The 25,171-nt window shown below is 39.9% G+C and overlaps 1 protein-coding gene across 1 annotated transcript in view; it reads right to left on the bottom strand.

Annotated features, from left to right (window-relative positions):
• EDAR (ectodysplasin A receptor) overlaps positions 1–25,171 on the bottom strand; it is a 116,421-nt gene that overhangs the window by 2,585 nt on the left and 88,665 nt on the right. Inside the window, exons 5-11 of the mRNA XM_074964376.1 lie at positions 24,847–24,932; positions 11,179–11,265; positions 7,822–7,947; positions 7,661–7,726; positions 7,280–7,352; positions 4,428–4,587; positions 1,031–1,091 (exon numbers count right to left, since the gene is read on the bottom strand). Of these exons, the coding sequence (XP_074820477.1) occupies positions 1,031–1,091; positions 4,428–4,587; positions 7,280–7,352; positions 7,661–7,726; positions 7,822–7,947; positions 11,179–11,265; positions 24,847–24,932 (659 nt within the window). The remainder of the gene's footprint in view (positions 1–1,030; positions 1,092–4,427; positions 4,588–7,279; positions 7,353–7,660; positions 7,727–7,821; positions 7,948–11,178; positions 11,266–24,846; positions 24,933–25,171) is intronic.

The raw sequence follows: 25,171 nt of genomic DNA, 5'->3' as shown, positions 1-25,171 counted from the left end.
GTGCCACATTTCAGGAAAGATGTGAACAAATTGGAGAAAGTCCAGAGAAAAACAACAAAAATTATTAAAGATCTAGAAAACCTGACCTATGAGGGAAGATTGACAAAATTGGATTTGTTTAGTCTGGAGAAGAGAAGCCTGAGGAGGGACATAACAGTTTTCAAGTATATAAATGTTACAAGGAGGAGGGAGAAAAATTGTTCTCCTTTACCTCTGAGGCTAGGACAAGAAGCAATGGGCTTAAATTACAGCAAGGGAGGTTTAGGTTGGACATCAGGAAAAATTGCCCAACTGTCAGGGTAATTAAGCACTGGAACTTGGGAGATTGTGGAATCTCTGTCATTCCTGAAAGGTGGTTAGACACACACTTATCAGAAATGGTCTAGTTATTACATAGTCCTGCCATGAGTACAGGGGTCTGGACTAGACGACCTGTCGAGGTCCCTTCCAGTTCTACACTTCTATGATTCTGACTTTTGTATTTACGCTCTTTAATTGATTTGGAGGCTGATAGAGTTTTTTCCATTTCAAATTCAATACCAGTGGTGTGGTGGGACCTGGGATCGCACTGAGCCATAGAACACACAGAAAAAGAGAGAATTAAATAAGATTATGTACTCTTTGATGTAGTGAAATGAATCCATGTCCACTGTGCCTAGGTAACACAAATAATCAAGTGCTAAATCGAATTAAACCCTTAAAAACTGTCCAACTTGGAAACTATTGTTTTCAGGATGTGGTGGCAGAGCGGAGGATTTGAGGGAGCTGAGAGCTGAAATACAAATCTGATCCTTCCCAAATCTTAATTTTAAACTTATCAGAACTTATTTTAATCAGTTTGTGTTCATCCAATTTACTTAAAATAAATAACTAATACAAATTATACAATTTATAATTGACCCCAAATTTGGATTTTCTCTTTGTAGACCATTTTTTGACAGTTATGAAGACAAAAGGAAATACATTCCACAGCCAATAGTTAAGATCTAATTCTATACAGTCAGTTTGTATGTATTTTGTTCACACTCACCTTCGGCAACACCACATACGTTGGCATACACATCAAGTATCTTTTTCCTTCGACTTTGAATCTAAAGGGAGCAGCAACAAAACGTATTTTAAAGACTAGTACCTCATTATTTCTTCAGTCATGTGAGGAGATAATTACTAGGCAAACAGAGGCACCAGACACACAATGCAACCTCTTGAGGTGCTCTCTAGAGGCTTCTCTTCCAAGACTCTGAACCCACTGCATTAGCACATAAAGCCTCCAAGGATCTCTTCTGAAGATTCATAGAAGAGTAGGATAAGTGTAAATGAGTTAAGAGTAAACATGTTTTTTGGTTTTCACTTTCCACTGTTGGAGATCTCATTTTCTGTGTCCCAGTGTCATCTAATTTGGATTAATGAACTTTCTGCTTTAAGTGTTTTAGTATTTAATTTCCCTTTATAGACCCTGCCCAAGGGAGCGAGTAAACTAAATACTATAGCTGCATACCCCAAATTGTTAGGTCCACAAAATTGGACCAGCTGTGATGAATAACTTCTCCCAGCACGCTGCAAGAAGGTTGTACTTGCAGGAGTTGTTGCTGGTTGGCATTAGGGATAGATTATGCCGATTGGAACATTTTCAATTAAATGTCTTTTTTTGCCAAAATATCCTTTTTTGTCAAAGCTGAAGCAAAACCATCTTGATTTAGACAAGAAGGGGTCTGAGGTCCAGGGCTCTCTGATCACTTCTGATGAGAGAGACATGAATTGACCTGACCTTTTCAATCTGAAACCAGATGTTTTAACACAGTTCTATTTTGCAAAAACGTTGAAAAGGTTTTGTTTTTATTCTAGTGCCAAATGAAAACAATTTTAAAACCTTGAAAGCTGTCAGAATACAGAATTGTTGTCTTCCAGCCAGCTCTAGCTAGGAGCAAGCTATCAGAAAATTTCTCTCTATCATGGGACTCAAGCACTTGTTTCACAAACTCACCAGTTGTCACAAATGTTTTTAGAAAGCACCCTGAAAAAAGCCTGCTTGAGCTTCTGGGTTTCTGGGACGATCTTGTCTGGTTTGTTTTCACTGGCCTATAAAAGCCCAGGTACATCAATCAGTTGGATTTCTAGGCCTGTGGTTGTGGACCCCCAATTGACTGCTGCTCACTTGACCAGTCATGTAGACACATTAGGTCTGCAGGTATTTTGAACATAATGAGATGGGAATACAGCTATTAAATGGGGATTTTACATATTCTTGGTGTTATTTATTTCATAATAAAAACTTGCAAGTTTGGGGTTTTCTAAGTGCAGTAACTGTTGTGCATTTGGAGTAGCCACTTTATAAACATGTCAGGAGCTCTCATTGTTTTTCCTAAGGGGTTTTTAGAGTTCCTCTTAAAGCATCTTGGATCCCCCATTTTCTCTCTCCATCGGCAGCCTCCCTTCTGTGCTGATTGTCTCTGGGGCAGAGAGAGACTAACTAACACCTCCCTCCCAAGTCCAGCGAGAGGGATGCCAGAGGCTGTCTTCTTTTCCAAAGGCTGAGGTTGCTGATTCTGTACTGCGCCTAGCCCACAAGCAAGTGGCTACATTTGTGTTTTGATCTTGGATCCTCTGTGTGGTAACTCATTGCAAAATATTTTTTTTAAACAGGGAGGAGCAGTCCAGAGTAAGGCAAAGAGCCTGCCAAATCTAGCTTTGAAATTCTCGATATTTTTCTACCTTTCTCTCTAGCTGTCCTTAGCCTCACTCAACACCCACTGAGCAATATGGTCTGTCTCATACATACTATTTCATCTGCACCCCCCAAGTACTTTAGTGCTCTTCCAAGGCATGGAACCTGGTTTGGTCCTAAAATCTGAGGCATGGAAGCTGAGTGTCTCATCACAATCTGTATTTCCACCAAAGACCTTGTTTTATACCTGTTAAGAGGGTCTCAAGTTGTCATAACCATCTTTCAGGGGAGAGGTCTGGGATAAGGGATCTATGCTTTAGACAAGATTACAAGCCAAAGAAATACTTCTGAGGATGTATCTATTGTATATACAGTCTTTAGAGCCTTTTCTTATGACATTGCCACTTGGTCTGAGAACCTGTGTACCAGACTTCAACCCAACGTGAAGTATAGCTAGACAATGGTGCCTACAGTCCATGATGAGTGTGCATTAGAAATACCTAAGGACAGATAACACAAACTCATACATGTCAAGAGTTCATGATAATTTTCAGCTGTTCATAACTTGCTAAAAGCATCTCCCTTGGGGCTGAAGCTTTCCATGTCCAGTCTTAGTGGAAAGATGAGCTATTTTGGAAAGTTTTGAGCTAAATCATTTCAGCCAGTTAAACTATGCAAGTGTGGAAAGATATTTTTCAAACTTTTTTTTTTTTTTAAAGATTCTTTTTCAGTCTTGGAAAACCAAAAATGGTTGATACTACAAACTACTATCTTGGCCTGGCTGACTTCATTGTGGTTGGTATAGTATTTTGAAAGCTATGAAAGTATAAAACATATCCATATGAATATGTGCATTTTCTTTTTAAGTATGCTTTAATGTTAACATGGGTTAGAAAGTTTGGTATGTGCTGAAGCACCTTACACATTTCTTTATATGCCCTTAGCTGCCTTTAAATACACTGTGAGGAAGCCAGCCAGCAGGAAGGAATGTAGGCCACAAGTAGAGAAACCAAACAGTGAGATGGCGCAGGTACAGTTCTTTGGAATATTGGAGCCACCTTCCATGTGACTCTTGTATCTTTGAAAAATAAACAGGAAAACTACGTACAAAAATGAATATTAATGAAACACTAAGGTGTAGAAATGAGCATGTTGTGCTTAAGCACCCAAAAGTCAGGAAATTCAAAAGTTAAGGTTCCCACTATAACACTAGGCTAGCCCCACTGTTCATATGCTCATGTTCCTACAGCAACATTAACGCTGCTCTTCTGAACGCTGTACATTTTATGGTATACATTTTAACAAAAAGTCAATAATACAGCAAGGCATGCATTTAAACAGAAAAACCAAGACTAAATTTTTCTTTCTTAATTTGCCTGTTTAAATGCATGCCTTGCTGTATTATTGATTTTTTTGGTTCAAATTTATAACCTAAATTGTACAGAGTTCCAGAGAGCAGAGTTAATATTGTTGTAGGAAACCTGCTTTTGAATTTCCTGACTTTTGGGTGCTTAATTTCTCAGCCCTTTACAGTGCATTTTATATGCACACACAGCATTTTTGGCATACTGAAGGAATACTATATGCTGTCTCTACAGAGGAGATAGTCAGACAATTTCTTATTACCATGCAAAACTTTCCTGTAGATTAGTCTGATCCACATTATAATTCATTGTTTTATTGTGGTGATGATTTGTGCATGTGTTTCTTAAAAAAACCTATCAAAATTCATCTCCATTTTCAGCTTTGAAAAAAGCCTTACCCCAGTTGATTTGTTATTTGTAGAAGATTTGTCCCTGGTGAGATGAACTAAAGATAACAAGCACAGGTCTGGGGTCCCTTGTTTATCAACAGCAGCTTCTTCATCACTGTCCATGCTACGGCTTAGAAGTCGTTCATTCTCGGAAGATGCATCATTTTCACTGAAAAATTAAGGGTAAGGTTACAGCAATGCAGCCTCTGATAGTGAGTCCAATTCTGTCTTTTCTTCTATCTTAGAGTCAATGGAATAATATTTTTATTTTAAAAATGTCGCTGCTGCGGGAGCATGTAATTAAAGCTTGACCCTGCTATCGAAGATGTATGTGCAACTGTCTCTATTTAAGTTACACAGTCATGAACACCTGCGTGAGAACAAGGAGGATTTAAAAAAAAATGTTTCTTTACTCGGGGCCAAATTCTAGCTTTTCCTGACTTTACCTACGTCTACACTTCGAGCTAGGGGTGTGTTTCCAAGCTTGCAGTCATGTGCTTGTGCTAGTTGGATGGCAGCTAGCACGAATATAAAGAATAGCCTAGCATCGCCCGGTAGTTCAGGCTGCCCATGCTGTTGTGGCTACACTACTCTTTATACTTTTCCCTCATTGACCTAGCAGGACTATGCGTTGGCAAGCTGGGAATCACACCCTTAGCTTTATAGTGTAGACATAGTCTTTGTAGTGTGCTACAAAGCTCATTGTGTCATCTAGCCGATTATTTCATAGAATCATTTAATTGTGTTATGAATTAACCACAGCAATAGATACGTAATCAATGTGTGATGAATAGATGTAGATAGAGTATAGGAATAAGTAGGATAGTATTATAAGGGTATAAGGTTGACAAACATTTATGAGAGAACAGTGTGTGTTAGGTATGTAAGCAAAGTGAGGCTGTCATGCAAGCCCTACAAGCTGAGGCTGGTGTGATTTTAGGTTAGCTGCATAAGGCCTTAGGCCTAAAAGAAGGGTTGACATAAGCAGGTGACCCAGGAATAATCCTGTACCAGTAATGTTACAAGATTACTGTAAAGAATGTGACAATGAGTGATGTTTGGGGAAATATGCTGCAATGTACCTGTCAGGACTGCAAGGCACCCAATTGTAACATCACAGAAAATTCTGCAGCAACTGCAGGTTGCCATGGGGCCTTGTTGATGTAAATGCTAATGCAAATATGGGGAACTAAGAGGCTAGCCTTTGAAAAGTGGGGCACCCCAAACTTTAGGGGGTTTGGAAGTCCTGATAAGGAAAAAGGGGTTGGAATTTTCATGCATATGTAGGAGGGTTATGGGTGTGAGTGTAACTCAGCATAAAAGGGGTTCATCAGCATGAACAGGGAGGAAGAATCCATCAAGAGGCCCTCCACAGATGACCACCTACTGAGAGAGCCACCCATCTTGGTGGTACCCTTGGAGATGTGAGTAGGAGAGCATTTATGCTGGATATCTTTTGGTATTGCTATATGTTCATGTATATACCTGTAACTGTGGCACTGATTATCTGTGTAGTAAGGTTTTTAGTACCAGGAAGCTTAAGAACTTGTGATGCTGTTGTGGTCCCTGCTATCGTTCCTCATGTGCTCGGAGAGCCTCCAGACCAAATGACATTTCTAATGGTGAAAAGAAAAGGAGTACTTGTGGCACCTTAGAGACTAACCAATTTATTTGAGCATGAGCTTTCGTGAGCTACAGCTCACTTCATCGGATGCATACTGTGGAAACTGCAGAAGACATTATATACACACAGAGACCATGAAACAATACCTCCTCCCACCCCACTCTCCTGCTGGTAATAGCTTATCTAAAGTGATCATCAAGTTGGGCCATTTCCAGCACAAATCCAGGTTTTCTCACCCTCCGCCCCCCCCCCCACACAAACTCACTCTCCTGCTGGTAATAGCCCATCCAAAGTGACCACTCTCTTCACAATGTGTATGATAATCAAGGTGGGCCATTTCCTGCACAAATCCAGGTCTTCTGCAGTTTCCACAGTACGCATCCGATGAAGTGAGCTGTAGCTCACGAAAGCTCATGCTCAAATAAATTGGTTAGTCTCTAAGGTGCCACAAGTACTCCTTTTCTTTTTGCGAATACAGACTAACACGGCTGTTACTCTGAAACATTTCTAATGGTGGTTCTCACTCTGCTAATTCTAATACGGTAGCCCTTAGGGAGCACAAAAATTGGACCCAGGTTACTATGGTTTTAAGAGACCATTGGTCATATCAACCCATCAATAATATAAAGGCTACTGACCTGTGTGACTTTGTGCCATCTAGATGCTGAGCAATAAAGTTAGGGACAAAGTGCTTTTTTGGTGTGTGGAGCAGGAAGTGTGTTCTCCCGTGCTGGCTGATAGGCAGCAGGGAAAAGATTAATGAAGAGCACGTACCTGAAAACCACATTCCTGGCACACACTACCAAAATGAAGCTGTCAGGAAAGATGACAGAGCCCTGTAGGGCTGAAGAAGGAGATGGGATGATCAGCCTCCCCCCCTCACTAGCATCTGCCATCCTATTTTAGAAATTAGAGATGGAAAATACGTATTAAGTCATCTAGTCTTTTCCCTGATGCTGCAAGATTGTTAGCACATTTTCAACTCCCAGGTCTAGCTTTAAAAAACTCAAGCAATGGGGTTTCTGGCACTTCCTGTGGCAGACTGTTCCTCATTCCATTAGATCGCACCATCAGGAAGCTTTTAGCCTATTTTCCCCTTGTCTTAATTGCATCTCCTTTTTTTCTTGTTGTATTCCCTTCTGCCAGGCTAAATAATTCCTTTGCCTCAAGTATCTGGAAATGGTTATGTTCCTTTTCCACCTTAACCAAGCTAAAATAATGTTTATTTTTCACATACCTTTTAACAGTCTTAGCTGGAGTTGCTGTCAGTTTTTCAAACTCCTCTTTCTCTGAGAAAATCACAACATTTTCTGCAAATCAAAAAATAAAGACATTTAATTGACAGAGAGTTTGCAAATGTGTGTTTTGCCTCACTAGCTTCGTCAGCTGGCAGTCTTATTACAAACCTAAATCTCCCTGAATTCTTCTACACTTTTAATTTCTATCACAGGATTAAGTGCAATTTTGGTGGTACAGAAACCTTTTGCATATTCCTTTACTAAATGGAATTGGAGTTTAAACAATTAAAAAGGGGAATTGCACAGGAAGATGGATTAAGGGAGTTTAAGCCCTGTGTTATCTGGTGTGGAGAAAGTGGAAACCATAAAACAGCTCAAACCTTGTATGTCTTTCTTCTCTTCTTGCATATTCGCTTGGACTTCAACTGAATGGCTGGTGCAACAGGCTAGAATATAAAGAATGTAACTTATTAATAGTCATTCTCAGCAGTTGTCTGGAGATAGCATTTTGCAACTGGAATTTCTTATGCCGCACAATTACCTTGACCAGAAGGTTTCGTTTTCACAATGTAAAACATGATGATTAAGACAATGGCAATAGCCATTATGAATATAGTAGACATGGCAATTATAAGAGCAGTAGCCAGGTGCCCTTGTCCTGAAAGATCTGCTGGAGACACAAAGAAATAGTTTATTGTAAAGGAGCCATTATTGAAAACAAAGAATGTTTATCATTTTGAGATCTGCACTAAACTTAATCCCTAGTTCATTTCTTTATTTACTTAAAACTTAATTAATTTATTTGAACTGGAGCTTTGCTGGATGAAGCACTGCAGAAGTTAGCTCTTATGCTTCAAAAGCCAACCAATATACAGAATTTTACATATCAGTGTAGTTTGTTCAACAATAGTTAATAATACTTACAACAAACACTAGATCGTGTAGTCCTGCAGAGATGAAGGAAGCTATAATGTCCTCTCATATTAAAAGAAATTATGTATGAAGTGGAAAATATACTATGCTCTTCCAATTACCTTGTGAAACTTTCAATGTTTCAATAAGAAGAAATATGAGCTACCAAAATTTGACCTCTTTTCATATTTCAGTTTTTTAGAATTATATACACAAACTATTTCATTAAATTTTGTTTATGCTTTACTTATTGTAAAAAGGAAATTTATGAAAATTAAATATGTGGATGAAATTCCTTTGGTAATTTTCTTTTCTGCCACTGTCATTCTGCTCCTGAGAGAATGAGGTTTGTCATTGTTACGAACAGGTGAAAATAGTATGCTGAAATTTATGTCGGCTGGAAATTATAACAGACTTATAGGCCCAGTTTTGCCCATGGTTGCACTCACAGCTGGCTTCAGTGGGGTCTTTGTGTGTGCACATCTGAAGATAGGATTTGGCTTTTTCTCAGACAGAAAATGGTGTTCCTCCGTATCATAACATACGGTATTGCAGTTAATTGTGTGTAACTGTGAACAGCTGCTAGCTCTCAACCCTGAGTGAAAGTTGGACATTCTCTTAATTGTAAAATCAGTTATTTAGCTTTCCTTTATAGAACAATGAAACAAGTCAGTAAAACAACAAAATGTGTAATTTCTTTTCATAGACCTACACCACCAACACACAAAGAGGGTGTACAGCTGGTAACGTTCCATCAGTGTGAACATGTTTAAAATTCTTCTGTTGGAAGATTTATCAGACGTGCAGGTGAAAACTCTAATATGTGTAGTTTGATTTGTGCTGGTTTGTATGGATTATAAAACCTGTCTGATGCCATTTTTACAGATGCTTCTCTGGGATGAAACCACTGCTTAAAAATAAATTATACAACTTTGATGTGATGGGGAGCCAAAAAAGGGATCTTAAAACAAGGAAAAATTCAATCATCAGAATAGGAGCTGCTGTTGTCTAGACAATATATCTTTGGGAGCACCCACAAAGAAGGAATTACAGTAGTAAGATTTGAAAAAGGGAATAATTGATAAATGATTCTAATTGTTTCTTTTCAGAGCAATATACGGAAGAAAGTACAAGGCTGTTCCTGTTATGAAATCTGAGTATAAGGCCATTGACAAATATGTCATTCTAACACCCACTGTCTTTATGCTAAGGAGATAGGCTCAGTAAAATGAACTGTTAGGCTAGGTGCTTAACATAACAACCACCTAAAACCCGCTAGCAACCAGCTTTAGTTGGATAATTTTATTAAATAATGTGGCATCTGTAACTGGATATCATGTTAGCAGCCTGACAACTGGCTGGAAGCATGAGGTAGGTCTGGACAGTGTCTGCCCAACAATGAAAATATACATTATAGCTCCTAAAGAATAATACCCAGTAGTAACATATACATTCAGAAGAGCATTGGTCCTACCATTAATCCCTCAGGCAAGGCACAGAGAAGCAGGCTGAGGTCTAAATTGACCCATGGCTGACTGCTTTCTTCAGTAGGATTCAAGCCAAAGCAGTATCTGGCAGCTCAACAACAGACAGTAAACACATCAGAAGAATACTATGATCAATACTACTGAATGCTGAAAAATGAAACAAAACTGAAAGGGAACTGAATTAGCAGAACTGAATAATGCATAATTCGCATTCACCAGATCATCCTCTGTGGTATGGTACACTCGATAGCCTGATTGGAATTTTCAAATAAGTCAAATTAACGTTTATATCAGAATATAAATAAGTTAATAAAACCAGGATGAAAATTAGGCATCAGCAAAGAATTTTTTAAGAACGAATGTCAAAGAGATTCATTATGCCTCAGATAAATAGTGCCATGAAAAGTAAATCCTCCCTCAACAGTGAAGTGGGAGTGGGATCCAAAGAGACATGATCTTGCGCTCAAGCCAAAATTTTGTGTGTGTGATATCAGAGAGAAAAACTGAAAGCCAAAGACAGAGTCAATAATGATAATAAATAACTTAAAAGCTGACTTAATATATTTCTCTCAATGTCTGGAGCTCATTCATGAAATAAATTCATCATAGGGGTAACTACATCCATCCTTACTTCAGAAAGAGCATCTGAATATTTTAACATATAGTCTCCATGCTTCAGAAGGAGTGTTTGATCATGTTGATGTCATTTTGCTTCAAGCGGTTTTTAATGTCCTCAAAAGAGAGGTAAGAAAAGGGAGAAGATCAAGCCACAATCCGCAAAAAAACTGTTATACTTGCTTTTCTAACACAGATTTCGCACATAGCATTGACGGAAGATGAATTTAGAATCAGGTAGGTAACATCAGAGATGAAAATCAGAGGCAATAAGCTAGGATCTAAAAAGCCATGTAGAGTTAGAGAAAATTATAAATACTTCAAAGAGTGTGGGAATCTGGATTAAAAATGAGACATAAAATGTCTGGAAACGTGGCTTCCAACATCACAAAAACAGACACACAATGGTCAGCTTTGATAATTTTTTATTAGTTGTTTTTCCCCCCCACTATGTATACAGTGTTCTTATTTTCATGTATTTTTGAAAAACCAAAAATAATATTGTAGAGCTGTTTGTTTAGTCCAAAAAGAGAATGGCCACATAGTTATGTTAAATTATTTTTACATTTCTGGCCAGGCTCTGCTGGGGCATAATAACATTTCCTTGTTGCTAGAAATAATGAGCTAAATTAATTGTCGGCATAAATCAGTACAACTCAGTTGAAGTCCATTTTAAGTCCATCTCCACTGAAGTAATAGTATTGATTAATCCAGGAATAAGAAATCATTGTAAATTATTATTATTTTTAGTGATTCTTCAAATGTGGGAAAATAGTGCAAAGTAATTTTACAGGAGGTGTTTTCAGTTCAACAGTACATTATACCAGCTGATACTGTATTCTGAAGAAATAGCTGCTGAATAAACCTGGGGAAGCTTTTCTTACCTTTGTGTGCATGCTGAAAAGGCGAGAGCGTGTTTGTGCCAGAGGTACTTGGGAAAATGGCTGAAACACCAGAGGTCATGCCAGCACCTGCAATAGTAACAAAATTGCCATAAATTTCCCTGCTTACCTTGTGAAGTTTCAGCCATGTCTTGACCTAGTCGTAGTAAGCAGAGCACTCACTTAGTTTCACTGAATTTCCCATTCATTAAAAATAATCCACAGAGCCACTTTTATTTTCCGTAATGTCAACAATCTGCAACATTTCTGGCATTTTGAAAAATGTATTTAATATATATTTTTGCATAGGACTTGGGGGAATTTTCAAAGCCCCACTGACTGGTTTATTAATCTGTATAAAGACAAAATGTTTTATGATATACACAGGGTCAGATTTGCTCAATAGGTTCCCCTCGTGTGAACTGGGAGCAGAATATCTGCCAAGAGTGAGTCAAAGTGACGCAAGTCACTCACAACCCCTGCTCCATTATGGAGTCTGGAGCTAGCCAGTGCAACCCACAACGCAGGAAGGTCATCTAGGAGATTCATCAAATGAGTGCCTCTCTCGGGCAGCCTCCATCAGTGAGATTTCCATAGAACCTTGATTAATATTTAAAGCTACATTTTTCCAGTGGAGACTCTAGGGAAGATGGTAAATGATACTGCAGAATGCCTTCCTCTTGGTGAAACTGCATAGGGAGTATACATATTTTTTGCAGCCTGGCAGGACGACATGCTTCATATGATCCTGCCAGCTAGAATCCATCATCTAGAAAAAACTGTAAATCACCATTGTTATAAGACAAAGCCCTTACATCTATTGTAGAAAACAATTAGCAATGACAGAGAGAGATGGATAGGATAACTTAATAGGTTCTTTTCCCTGCCAGATTTCTATGGTTGATTTCAAAAAACCAATAGTAATTTTTTAAAATTCAGCTGTGATGCAATACATGTGCTATGTTTTCAGAATGGAAAATCAGGTCACAAACTGGGGCAAAATACCAATCCTGCAAGCTTCTTTTGACTCTAGGCAAAGACAGAAACAGTGGGAACTAAGCCGGAAGCTAGGAATACTCTGAGTATCTCACTGTAATAAGATTCCAAAACAGGAATTAGAAATTAAGAAAAGACCATTCTTATCACTCCTGCAAGAACTTTTAAAGAAGTCTGCAAATGCAAACACTGAAAAGTTTTTGAACTATTCTAAGGTGCGATGTAGTCATCGTCAAGCAAAATGATAAAAATCACGAATTCTTCACATTTACCTTTTGTAGCAAAAGGCAAGTATTAGTGAGTTAATCCTTCTAAGACTAAAAGTACTGTACAGCTAGTCTGTGTTTGTGGGAGCATGGGGATAGTATAATCATCAAAGACCTAGTCTGGCAAATTCACACCACAACTGAAAAATGACTAATGCTATTTTGCTGTTCTGGGAAATGTGGTACGGAATTTCGGGGTCTTAGCCCATCACTTAAGGTTGACAGGAAATTAAGTTGTCTGGTAGGGTATGAAAAATGTCTCATGGCCTATGAAGTAGAGAAATATACGTGATCTTTAAATAAACAAAAATGTTTTTTAGAAAATGCAAAAATATTACCCAATATAAAATGTGACTGTGTGTTTGGAATGATAAACACATACTCTTAACTTGGCACACAGAATACAGTGCAGATGACTTAAAAAGATTTTTTTCCTATAACAATGGCAAAACACCTTCCAAACCTCATTTGTTGGTATGGAAGGAAATAAATATTATTTATTACACTTTCCTTTTTTAAATTGAAACAGCATTTATTTCTATAGAATTTTAAATATACTGGTATGTTAACTCAGGCACTTTCAGTGCTATGTAGATAAAATAATTACATCTGTTTAATCTTTAAAATGTGTATATTGGAAGACAGCCCTTAGTTTGCAGAAGACTTAGCAACCGGACTGATGACTAAGAACCCCGTTCTGTTCATGGGATTCTTATGAATTACGATGAATAAATAATAGAACCAAGTCCAATAGTCCTTAATCAGTCCTTACTTAGGCAAAACTTTCATTGACTCAGTTTCCCATTTGTTTAAATATGAGTTTTGCCTGAAAAAGGACTTTAGGGTTTGACTCATAGAAGTTACAGATGGAAAAGACTCACTAGGTCACCTAGAGAGACAAGCTTACACAGAGTTCTTCTTCAAGGTTGTCTCTCTCATCAACAGACATTGGTCCAATAAAAGCTATTACCTCCCCCACCTTGTCCGTCTGATATCCTGGGACCGACACAGCTACAACAATACTGCGTAGTAGGTGATCTAATCTATCTGCCTACCAGTGCAGGATTGGTCCCTTTATGTTGTAGTGCTCTATCAAATCTACCTAAATATCTCAGATGAGGCTCTTTTACCATGTTTCTTGGAAAACTATATTCCATAGTACGAAATAGATCCCAAAAAGGAAGTCTTTATTTGCTATTTAGTCTATTTTTTTCTTTAATTCCCCCCTCCCCTAAATTTCTAAAGCTGCAGAATGAGCACCCATTTCTACTTTGACCTCTGGTCACTTCTCTGTGACAGACCTGGTCCAAAGAGAAGTTAGGTATAAGCCATTAAAACATCCTTTGCTGTTAGACCATTCAAAATATAAAAATGAAATTAGTTTCTATATGAAATGGAGATTAGGGATAAATAATCCCTGAATTTCTCTACCATTGTGCTAGTTCTTTGCACAGAACTGAATGTTACCTTCTGTGATCTTTATCTATTTATTTCTTCATCACAGTGTGATAGTGGGGTACTTAAATCAATGTTCAGCCTATGGAATGGGCTGAAAACAATTGTGATGCCATACAATTCTTCCAGGCTGCAACAAGTCAAAAATAGCTATTCTTACCCTGAAGTTCAAGTAACACAGGCAAATAATATGCTGCTTTGTCTGCTTTTAGATAATCCAACAAGCTCTAGCTCGTCCCTCTTTTTTTAGTTGAGTTCAAGCATGTATTAATTCATCTGTTTCTGTTTTGCTTGATCAGGCTTTCAGCCACTCTTATATTGTTAACAGTTTGTCATTCCTCCATGAACAGGAGGAACGTCAGGGTGTAGAACACGATTGCCCAAATATAGGACCAAGAGATGCTATTAAAGAGAGCCATTTCTGCACTTCACACCATTACTTTCCTACTTCAAACTGAGAGATAGATACCCTACCCTGTCCTACAGCAGCATGTCAAGGAGTCTTCCATTCTCGGAGTCTGTTCTCAGACTCAAAGTTCAGTACATGTAGGATCAGAATGATTGAACAAGAATTTTCCTATGATTACCTAGGAATGGGATCGATTGGGTTTTTTTTGTAGTAAATGTCATAACGAACTCCACTCTGATGCTACAACAGAGTTGTCTTTCAAATATACTTACGTAAGTGTTAGTAATCACACCCATTTTAAGCCTGATATCAAATTTAATAATTTGGCAGATTTTATTATGAGCTAAGATTTTACTTTGGATGTGGTTTTGAAGAATATGCCAAATAATGCACCTGCATTAAAAGGTGAAGTGAAAACTGCCAGGTTTTGAAGGTCTTTTGTTAAATATGCTGCCAGCTTTTGTCAGCTTTCGATGGATAAAAGGGGGGGGGGGGAACCCTTATTAGCTTTCACTCTTTTCCCACCCAACAATACATCAAGACTATGAAAGTCTAGTTTGTATCCACAGACCACATTCCTAACGCTGGTTCCAATGCAGATGACGTCACTTACATTATCTCTCAAGATTTAGACATCGTTCAGGCAGAGAAATTCTAAGTGCATGCAGCACCACATATGGAAATCACTCTATTCTGGCCATGTTGTAGGGCAGTGTACTTTACATTCTTAGGCACCTGTGTGTAATACCATTGGAATGTAACAAAGACACCCGCTAACAGTGCTATATCATTAAGGGTTTGTCAGCTTTTCCATTATAAACCTTGTTATTTAGGAAGATTATAATTTGGCCATCAAAGTTTTCTCTGGACTCAGACTCTGCCTTCAGCCTTATTTTTCAAAAAGGTATTAAAAATAATTTTGATTGTTTTAAGAGAATAATTGCATTTGTTTTCACATTTGAATGTGCTTTTGTAACACAAAAACAGCTTTCACTTTTAAATCACTATGTAGCCAGTCATTTGTCCATAACACAGATTAGGTGCTGTGTACTAAAGTAACTTTTTTGCTTTCTTTCCTTTTAAAGAACAGTTCTTCTGTGCGCAGCAGGACTATTACAATTATTTGTACTTAGCAAGCCCAATTCACAATGAAGAACACTACTGCACTCGTTGGGTGGCAGGCACAGGGGGGAGGTTTGTGGACATGTTGCCCAGATAATATATATGGCTTTTCATAAAAGCTGGTGCAATGCGATGTACAAATGGAAAAGCACATTTATTATTATTTTTCTTTGTTTAGTGAAGCGGTGGATACTGAAATGAACCATATTAGGAGGAATATCCTGCATGGACTTTAAAAGTTATTACATGTATTTGAACTGAATACAGTCTGGTTTTGGAAGTCCTCATGGATGTGCAGATTGAAAAGAAAAAAAGTTGGGCAATATTTAAAATGTATAATAAGGCACATTCTGAATATCATCCCTAAAACACAAACTCGGATGAATGTGAATAAAACATCAATGCCAATAACCAGTCTTGAAGTTGTGGGTTTATCTGTTTGTTTTCCTTCTCTTTTCTGTCTCCCACCTCCCTTTCCTTCACTCCCCTTTCTGTGTTCTGCCTCTTTTATTCCCTCCCCATCTAATTCCTTCTTTTCCTGTATCTAGTGACCATCTCCATCAAATTCTCTCCTTTTCTCTGTGTCTCTCTCCTTCCTCATTGCTTTTTCTCAGATCTACACACTATCCATTCATGCCATATATTTCTTCCTCCAGTTTTCTGTCTCCCTATTTGTTATCCTCTGCCTCTCTATTCCTACCTGCTTTTCTCCTACCTGTTGCCCTAATATTTTCTCCTGCTACTTCACTTTCCTTTCCTAAGTTCCACTCACCTTCTCTTCCCTTTTCATCATCATCTTGTCTCCCCTCCCTTCCAAAGATTTCCCCTTGTAATGCCAACCAAAATCTGTGCCTCTAGAGGCCAGTCAAGAGGATCCATGCAATGCATGGGCTGGGCATGGCAGTACTCAGCAGCAAAGATCAGATGACCCCTTTTCTCCTCAGTGCAGCTATCTGGAGTGGTGGTGAGAGAATGGCAGCTCCTCCTTCTGCTGGCCAGTCCCAGGGGGCCCTACTACTGGGATAGAAGTGTCAGCAGCAGCAAAGCTGGCAGGACACCATGTTGGTGTGTAACTTCTTAGGTGTTCTTGAAGCATACTGCTCTAGGTGAACACCAACTAGGTTGTTACAGCTTTTTCACAGTATACTTAATATACAGTGTAAAAATATGTGCATTTACAGTACTTGGCAGTGTCACAGCAACTCTGTAAATAGTGTGTATTTAAAATTGTCTGTAAAACTCTGCTAGGGGAATGAATGGCAATGTATACTCATTAGAAACGTACTGCCTTCTGAACAGCTCGTGCAGGGGCTGTGAGGGGAGCAGAAGTAAGACAAAATGGAAAAAAAATAATGGTAACCCAGAATATGGGTTGGACTGAAATCTAGACTGGTGAAAGGCAACGAAGGTGTGAAATCTGTAACTGGCCCTGAGCAAGGCACCTTGAACCAAGACTACAAGTGTAAATCTAGTCCTAAGTATAGGACTAGCTAGCTGGTAAACACAGGCCAGAATTTTCAAAGTGTGACTTCATATTTAGGCACCTATATGCGTGGTCTATTAGAGGTGCAATTCCCAAATGGGAGCTGCAGCATCTGTTGAAATCAGTCCATTTATTTAGGTGCCTAATATTAGCCTGTCAAATTTGGAAATGTTGCATAACCACACACTGAAATCACTAACTAAGAGGAAGAATCTCCCAGGCAATAGAATTTCACCTTAAATTGGAGAAGATTGCTGAATAGTAAAAATGGCATTTGTGAGGTGTGCAATAATGGTATCATTTCCAGAAATACAGCCAAAGAGATACTGGGGGCCCAACCCAGTGCTTATTGAAATCTGTGTAAGAACTCCCGTTGGTTTCAGTCATCACGAGATCACGCCCACTGTGAAATAATTTAGCTCCCAAATTTGAGCCTTTTAAACCTGTAATAATTTGGCGATATACAGCCAAACTTTTACATTAGCTCTTGCCAAACTTGTAAATAGCCACTGGTGTTAAGACACACAAAAGGAAACTTTTTGTGCTGTTGTGTTCTCTCTGCTACCCCTTCAAGTAGCAATGTCATTTTTCTCTTGTGTCTTTGATTAGGTGGCTGTGATGGGGTGTCCCATCCTACACAAGCCCAGGAGGAGTGAAGGTGGCAAGCTGAGCCAATTAACTCCTCAGGCTACATGTGGAGGAGGAGTCAGGGAGCAGGGGTTGATTAAATGAGGCTTAGCTGGACAGGAAAAGGAGAGGCCTGTATAAAGCCCAGGAGCTGAGAGCAGAAAGGGGCTGCAGGGAGGAAATCTGCAGTTGCTCCCTGGGTGAAGGGAGGTGTGTTGGTACTATAAATGGTAATCCACAGTTACTCCTTGGGAGGAGGGAGTTGGGAGGCTGGCAAACCCAAAGAGGAGGGAATCCAGGAAGGTAGGCGAAGGCTCAGGGGAAAGCACCAAGGAATAGGAGTGCAGACCTTGGCTGCTGACTGGAAGGACCCTGAGCTGGCACCTGGAGTAGAGGGTGCCTGGGGTCCTTTACCAGTCACTGGGGACATGGCACAGGCCAGGCCAAGGACAGTGTACTGCCTGGGATGATTTGTTCTGGAATTTGTTGTTTGTGACACCCCGCTGGAAGGGGGAGCCATGTCAAGGGAGCAGGCCGGGTCATGAAAGGGACGCTGCAGTTCCTGGAGTGAGAGGGGTTCATAGGATGAGAGGATGACAGAAGAGACACCACCTGAGGAGGGCACAACATCTGGCAGAGCTAATCCCCAGGACAGCTGGGAAGAGGCGCTATGAGCGGTGAGTGCACCCTGTGACAGTGCTCTCTGGAGGGAGCGGAGGTGATGATTATTCTAGGCTCTGTGGCCTTGGTTTGGCACTTCACTTGCATGTGTTGTATTTTGATTTTGGATTTTATAACTGTTGTAATTATTATGTGGCACCTATAATTTATAGGTTTCTGCTCTGTGAATTATGACTCTGTATGTGGAGTCTAACATCTCTTTTGCTGTGCAACATGAAGGGGATAAAAAGAGCTGAAATTCTACTATAATGGCTCCAAAAATGTGAGATGGAGGAGAATGGACCCAGAATGACATTAATCTCCTAGTCTTGCTATGAGACCTTGGAAGCCCTTCTGTGTGAGTGGCATGAAGTTGGGGTTCTGCTGGTTTTGGGGCAGACTTGCAAGACTGAAAGGGGGCAAAGCTGTGGCAACTCCCTAGAATTTCCCACTGTCGCTCATGTGAAAAAATCATGGCATCATGGCTTCTGAATGAATTGTGAGACTAGGAGCTGGTGTTCCACGGGCAGCATGGAGAGGCAGGCCCTCTCAATGGATGACACAAGATCTACATAGTTGGAACAAAGTTTTCCCATAGATCCTCAGGCTTCAGGTATTCTTTTTTGTTGGCCCTCAAATCCCTCCCTCTGAGGTTTTGTCTAGAATAAGAAATGAGGCTGAGGCTAATATACCCTGACCTAACCTCAAACTCTTGTCTTCATGTTGCCAAACCTCAAGGGAATGAGAGCTGGGCTACTCCACCTAGTGAACAACCTAGCATTTCCCTAGACATCTCTTCCATTCTGCGTGGTAAGAGGAATTCGGTTTTCTAAGGTCAAAGAAGTGAGGAAAATAAATTTGTCAGTTCCAGCTAACAAGGCTATTCATTTGTAAGCATCATTGGACACAAGGAAGAAATGGGTGAGGGAAGGGGGCAATGGGGAGGGGGGAGAGGAAATGATCAAATACAAAAGGACAGAACTGGCAAGGAAAGAAAATGGTGATATTACAAAGTTACAAATATTATGGAGAGTTACAAATAATTTTATATATATTTTTTCTTTTTATATAGTATTACTAGTACTGTAAGGAGTTTTTCTGTGTTAAGTGTTTTAAGCATTTCAGCTAAAGGCCCAGAATTCAGGGTCTTTAAAACACAGCTATAAAAGTGATCTTCTGGTTGGAACATGACATACAAAGCCCTCGGCCTTTTAATAAATTATTTTGTACTACATTAAAATTCTCATCTGCTCAGTTGTTTTAAAGTTCTAAGAATGCACCAACAGCAAAAGGGATGTTTCCAGATGTTCGCCTCACTCTGGTAATGAAAAAATTACTTTAGTATCTCTTTTAAAAAATTAAATTGTCAGACCGTTAGTCCATGTGTGTTAGGTTTAAAAACCTACATAGGTTGATTAATACCACTTCTTTCAGCATGTGAGTGGGGGGAGGGGGAGATTAGGAGGAATGATTTTTTGACTGATCTGCTGTCATGGCTGCTATAAAAAATCCACATTTTTGGCACAATGCACCTGATTGTGCTCTGAGTACTGCAAGTGGATGTATTTATTAGCTGCCCCTGGAATAGTCTTTCTTATATGTGTATCTCAGTTGCTTTGGGGTCAGAGTCTTGTTTCACAAAGGTCTTGTGGCCTCTGATCTATTTAGTATCTGTAACATATAGCTGGGCAGATATCCCTCATAACCATAGCTGCAGTCTATGGGAGGGGGAAGGGATAGCTCAGTGGTTTGCACATTGGCCTGCTAAACCCAGGGTCACGAGCTCAATCCTTGAGGGGGCCATTTAGGGATCTGGGACAAAAATTGGGGATTGGTCCTGCTTTGAGCAGGGGGTTGGATTAGATGACCTCCTGAGGTCCCTTCCAACCTTGAGATTCTATGACTTAATGAGACACTGGCCAATATTCTACAAACTGTAGCCATATAAGAAGCATGATTTAGTCAGTGTCCTCATCCCCATTTCCACAGTATCTCTGTTTTCATCTAATACAGGCCACTAATTTCTCTGTATTTTACCAAGTCTCCTTTACACCTTTGTTATGTTTTGCCAGGTGTTCATTCACCTGGATATATCAAAACAGACATGCAACTAATTTGAAGACAGCATCCATTGTAGGCCTTCTGTCTTCATAGGATTTGCAATGTTCTTACTCAAAGAGCTGTATGTACTTGAATCCGATGCTTATCTGAGATCTGAGCTGGGAGAGCGAAAGTGAGGTCACTTCCAGCACTTTCTTGACTGACATCCAGAGCTAATGGTCATTTTGGGAGTTTTGCAGTCCTTGTTGACCTACTACATCTCAGCTAACCTCCCTAGTGGGTTATACTGCTCGGTAATCTCTCACAAGTAGGAATAAGGAGAGGCCATTTGAAGAAGGAAGAGAGGTTACTTTTAAGTAGCTCTTCTATGAGAGTCACCTCTACATAGTCACACTCCCCAGCCACCTTCCCTGCTTCTTTGGAGTCTCAGGAAAAGAATTCTGACATTAGGGAAGGAACTGAAAGCTCTTGGGCACATTTCCCCTCATGTTATCCTCAGAATCCTCCATGAGGTTTGGAGGAGGGAGAAATGAGCAGCTCTAACATTCACTGCTGGCAAGAAGATTCTACAGTTTAACGCCGGGAGTCGCTAATCCCACAAGAGTGACTAGGCAGAGGTGACACTCTGGAAGAACAACACTGGTAAGTAACCTCTTTATTACATTACTGATTTATTATTTTATGTGGGGAAAAAACATAGATAAAATGGGCTGCCAAACTTCTGAAAGTAAAATTTCTAAAAAGTCAATTGTTTTGGCTTTTTCCTCCCTCCCTACCTTTTTTTTTTTTTTGATCACTTCATTCTTCTACTTTCCCCAGTCCCTTCTTTCTCTACAGATCAGCAAGTCTTTTGTCCACTGATGGATATGTGTGTGTGTGTGTGTGTGTGTGTGTGTGTGTTTAAAAACTGAATCTGGAGGGAATTTTCCTACTCTTTGACATATGACAGCTATTCTGACAATAAAAACCTTTCTGAGAGGAAAAGATGGGAGACAGTTGAGAGGACAAAGGAAAATAAGTAAAAAGATTTAAAATATTCTGGCAATTCCATTTGCTGTAGAGTTTTTTACACTATCCTGTTTCTTTCTTCATGTAAACCATAGCCTTTTTTGATGTCCTAGAATCATAGAAACGTAGGGCTGGAAGAGACCTTGAGAAGTCATCAAGTCCAGCCCCCTGTGCTGCGGCAGGACCAAGTAAACCTAGACCATCACTGACCACTGTTCTTAAAAACCTCCAGTGATGGAGATTCCACAACATCCCTTCAAAGCCTATTCCAGAGCTTACCTACACTTATAGTTAGAAAGTTTTTCCTAATAGCTAACCTAAATCTCCCTTGCTGCAAATTAAGCCCATTACTACTACTTGTACCTTCAGTGGACATGGAGAACTATTGATCACAGTCCTCTTTATAGCAGCCCTTAAATATTTGAAAACTGTTATCAGGTCTTCCCTCTCTCTCTCCTTTTCTGAAGACTAAACATACCCAGTTTTTTTTTAACCTTTCCTCTGAACTCAGGTTTTCTAAACAATTTATCATTTTTGTTGCTCCCCTCTGGACTCTCTCCAATTTGTCCACATCTTTCCTAAAGTGCGGTACCCAGAATTGGACACAGTACTCCTGCTGAGGCCTCCCCAGGGCCAAGTAGATAGAGACAGTTACGTCCCGTGTCTCATATACAGCTCTCCTGTTAATACACCCCAGATTGATACGATCGTTTTTTCCAACGGCATCACATTGTTGACTCATATTCAATTTGTGATCGCCTCTAATCCCCTGATCCTTTTCAGCCGTACCACCACCTACCTAGTTATTCCCCATTTTGTAGTTGTGCATTTAATTTTTCTCTTTCCTAAGTGAATTACTTTGCACTTGTCTTTATTGAATTTCACCCTTTTAAACTCAGACCAGTTCTCCAGTTTGTTAGCTGACGGGAGCGAGAAATGGAGGCACTATTTCTGTTGCTGGCACACAACATGAAACATCAGAGTACAGGAGCCAATCATAGCAGAAGTACCATAGTAGTAACTCAGAATGAAGACAGTGCATACTCACAGTACAGTACTGTAGTTATGCAACTTGGACCCACAACCAATCAGAGCAGGAAGTTGTATTATTGGAAAAATTATACAATTAAGCATCAATAACTGTATAGTATCTTTGCACGCTGGCTGAGACCATTTGATTTCACTGTAATTTATGATAAAGATGTTTTCTTTCTGATCATTTGCTGTTATTGGATTTTATGCTGCTTGACTCAGTGACTGAGCTCTTCAAGAGATCCCACAGGAAAGGGCTTTTACATTTTATTTGCAAATTATTATTTATTATAAAGCACCAATCTCACAACAGTATCTAGAATTCTGTACCTAATAAAACAAATACTCTGGTGTTAATGCCTAGAGGGATCCGCCGCAAGCAACCTGGATTCAATTTTTTTTCCAGAAATTGTTAAATACTTTTCAATGTGTAGTCAAATGATTGGTTTTACTGGAATTGACTGAAGTACTGATGTGCACTCTGATTTAGATTGCTATTTTCTCCTACAGCCCATTTGATTTCTTAGTAGATTAATGTGCTTCCCTAACTACTCCCAAAGATAATGTGTATTCTACCCATTTATTGGTGCCTTTGGCAAATTCAGAATGAATGTGGTCAGAAAGTTGTGTAATATACTTTTCTCAAAGAATTAGACGTGTTTATATTGTACCTGCCAAATACCCTATAAAAAACAGAAGTTGCCTTTTTGAAGTAGGCAATAGCCATAAGCCCCTCTCATGGCTCCTTGCCAGACATTCCATATCTTACATGTTTGGTATGATTCAGCCTCCAATTTACAAAACTCTTAAGCATGTGCTCACACCCATCACAATTCAGGATGTCATGTCTACTAGCTCAACCTGATCCCTTCTCCATGGTTTATGTAGGACAAATGCGAGCAGAAGATGGGAGTGCAGCTGCAGTGATTGGTGGTAAGAGGAAATGGCCGTGCCTAGCAGTCACAAATGTACAGTTCCTCGAAGTAACCCCACCTCTTGAAACAAAGGCCAAAAAGTATTGTAAACCTGCAACTTGTTTTGTTTGCTGTGTATCAGTGATCATCTGTTAGCTAATTGCCACAGAGACATCTGAACAGTTTGGTAGTTGTTTGACAATCCCAGCCCTTATATCATACAGATCCGATATCGTGATACTTGTGCGTTTGATGGACTTGTAAAAAATAGAAAGATGTACGAGCAGGCCTCATTCTTATCTGCTTGTACGGGGGAAAAAAGCTCTCTGCCCACCCCCTTGGCTGCTGGCTGGGGCTCTCCTCTGTTCCTCCCCACATCTCCTCTTTCCTGGGTTAGCTGAGAGAAGCTCCACTCCCTTCACTCCCACCCATAGAGACTTTCTAATCCCACCACCTCCTTCTTCATCCCCCACAGAAAGAGGAGATCGGGCTCCCAGAAGCTTTAGCTACAGTGGGGAGTTGTCGGTGACTGTCTCTCTCTTCTTCCCATGGGCAGGGATGAATCAACCACTGGCCCAGTTCAACATGATGATTAGCAAGTGCCACTGGAGTACAGTCTCTCTCTTTTTGCAATTAACAAATGAGAGTTCAGCAGCTTCTTAAACAAGTTCAAATTCTATCGTCAGCCCTCCCACCTTGTGACTGAAAAAGAGCATGAAAAGGCAAGATGCTCTTTTACCTGGACCTAGAGGAAGATGTCCCATATTTTGGTTGTCTCACAGTGACCATAGTGTGAGGCTGTGTGCTTAAAGACAACTGCTGCTTTATAGCAAACTAATGAGATGATGGTTAAGGATATCTTTCTTTCCAGTTTTAACCTTAACCTTTAACCTAAAAAGTAGTTGTTCTTGCCAGGAATGTGTAAACTTAGGAACGGGAGACAAGTAGTCTTGGCTTCCATCCCTTCCCTAGTTTCCTCCTACTGCTAGCAGACTTCATCCTTCCTCCTGAGCCCACCCTTTCTGCTCTTATTAAATAAGACCTTTTCTCCTTCCTAGTTTGAACTCCAAAAGAGTCCCATCCTCATCCACTTTTCTTCAGCTGCCAGCCTTGCTCTCCCTGCTGAAACATCTTGTCAGCTGTATGTCATTCTTTCTCTCACCCCAGTGTTTTTTGGAGATCCCCCCCCCCCCGCTTCTTCCTTTCTTAATGGAGGGGCAGGGACCCAGCGTAGCAGAGAAGTGGCTAATTGGAACTTTCAAGTCATTAGAATTCCAGTGTTGCTTATCTCCCAGTACAGCAGCCTCAGAGAAACCTGGACACTAGCTAGTCCTTAAGACATTGAATGTCTAGAGAGCAGCCAGTTAAAGAAGGGTAGTTGATCACATATGAGTATATTTGGAGATGGGAAAAACATCACATGACAGAATAATAGGACCTAAAATCAAAAGTTCTAATTTCCCTGAATTGCTTGTTTAATTTTCAGTGTGATCTTGCTGGAAGCAGATCTAGCTTTCCTGAGGGCTGACTGATTTTTGACTGGCATAGGCACCAGCACAATACTGAGCTGCATATGAAACTTCCAGCTGAATTCAAGTCAAAACTGAATGAAATACACAGAAACTAAGGAACACTTACATTCCTTGGTGTTAGGAGGTGCCAACAAGCATGAGTAGCAAACCATGCCATAGATGTTCCTGGGTCTGTTTTCCAACATGTAGTAACTGCAATAAAGGGTAAGACAAGGCAAAACAACATAAGTGCATCCATCACAGTTGAGTACGGTTGAGCAGAAAGCGATTACTCTAAGATAAAATTGCTTTTTAAAACTTTAGCAAGTGACCAGGGACTGCTAACAGGGAGTTTCGAGAGGGAGCTCTCCAGGTGAAGGAGGAGCAAATACGGGACCCTTGGGGTAAGTGGCTGTCTGTAGTGTGTGTTTGTGTTTGGGGGTTACTTGCTG

The sequence above is a fragment of the Natator depressus genome, chromosome 1, assembly GCF_965152275.1.
Source record: "Natator depressus isolate rNatDep1 chromosome 1, rNatDep2.hap1, whole genome shotgun sequence".
Taxonomy (NCBI): domain Eukaryota; kingdom Metazoa; phylum Chordata; order Testudines; family Cheloniidae; genus Natator; species Natator depressus.
Note: the sequence above shows the minus strand (reverse complement) of the source record. Positions and strands in the feature narration are given on the sequence as shown.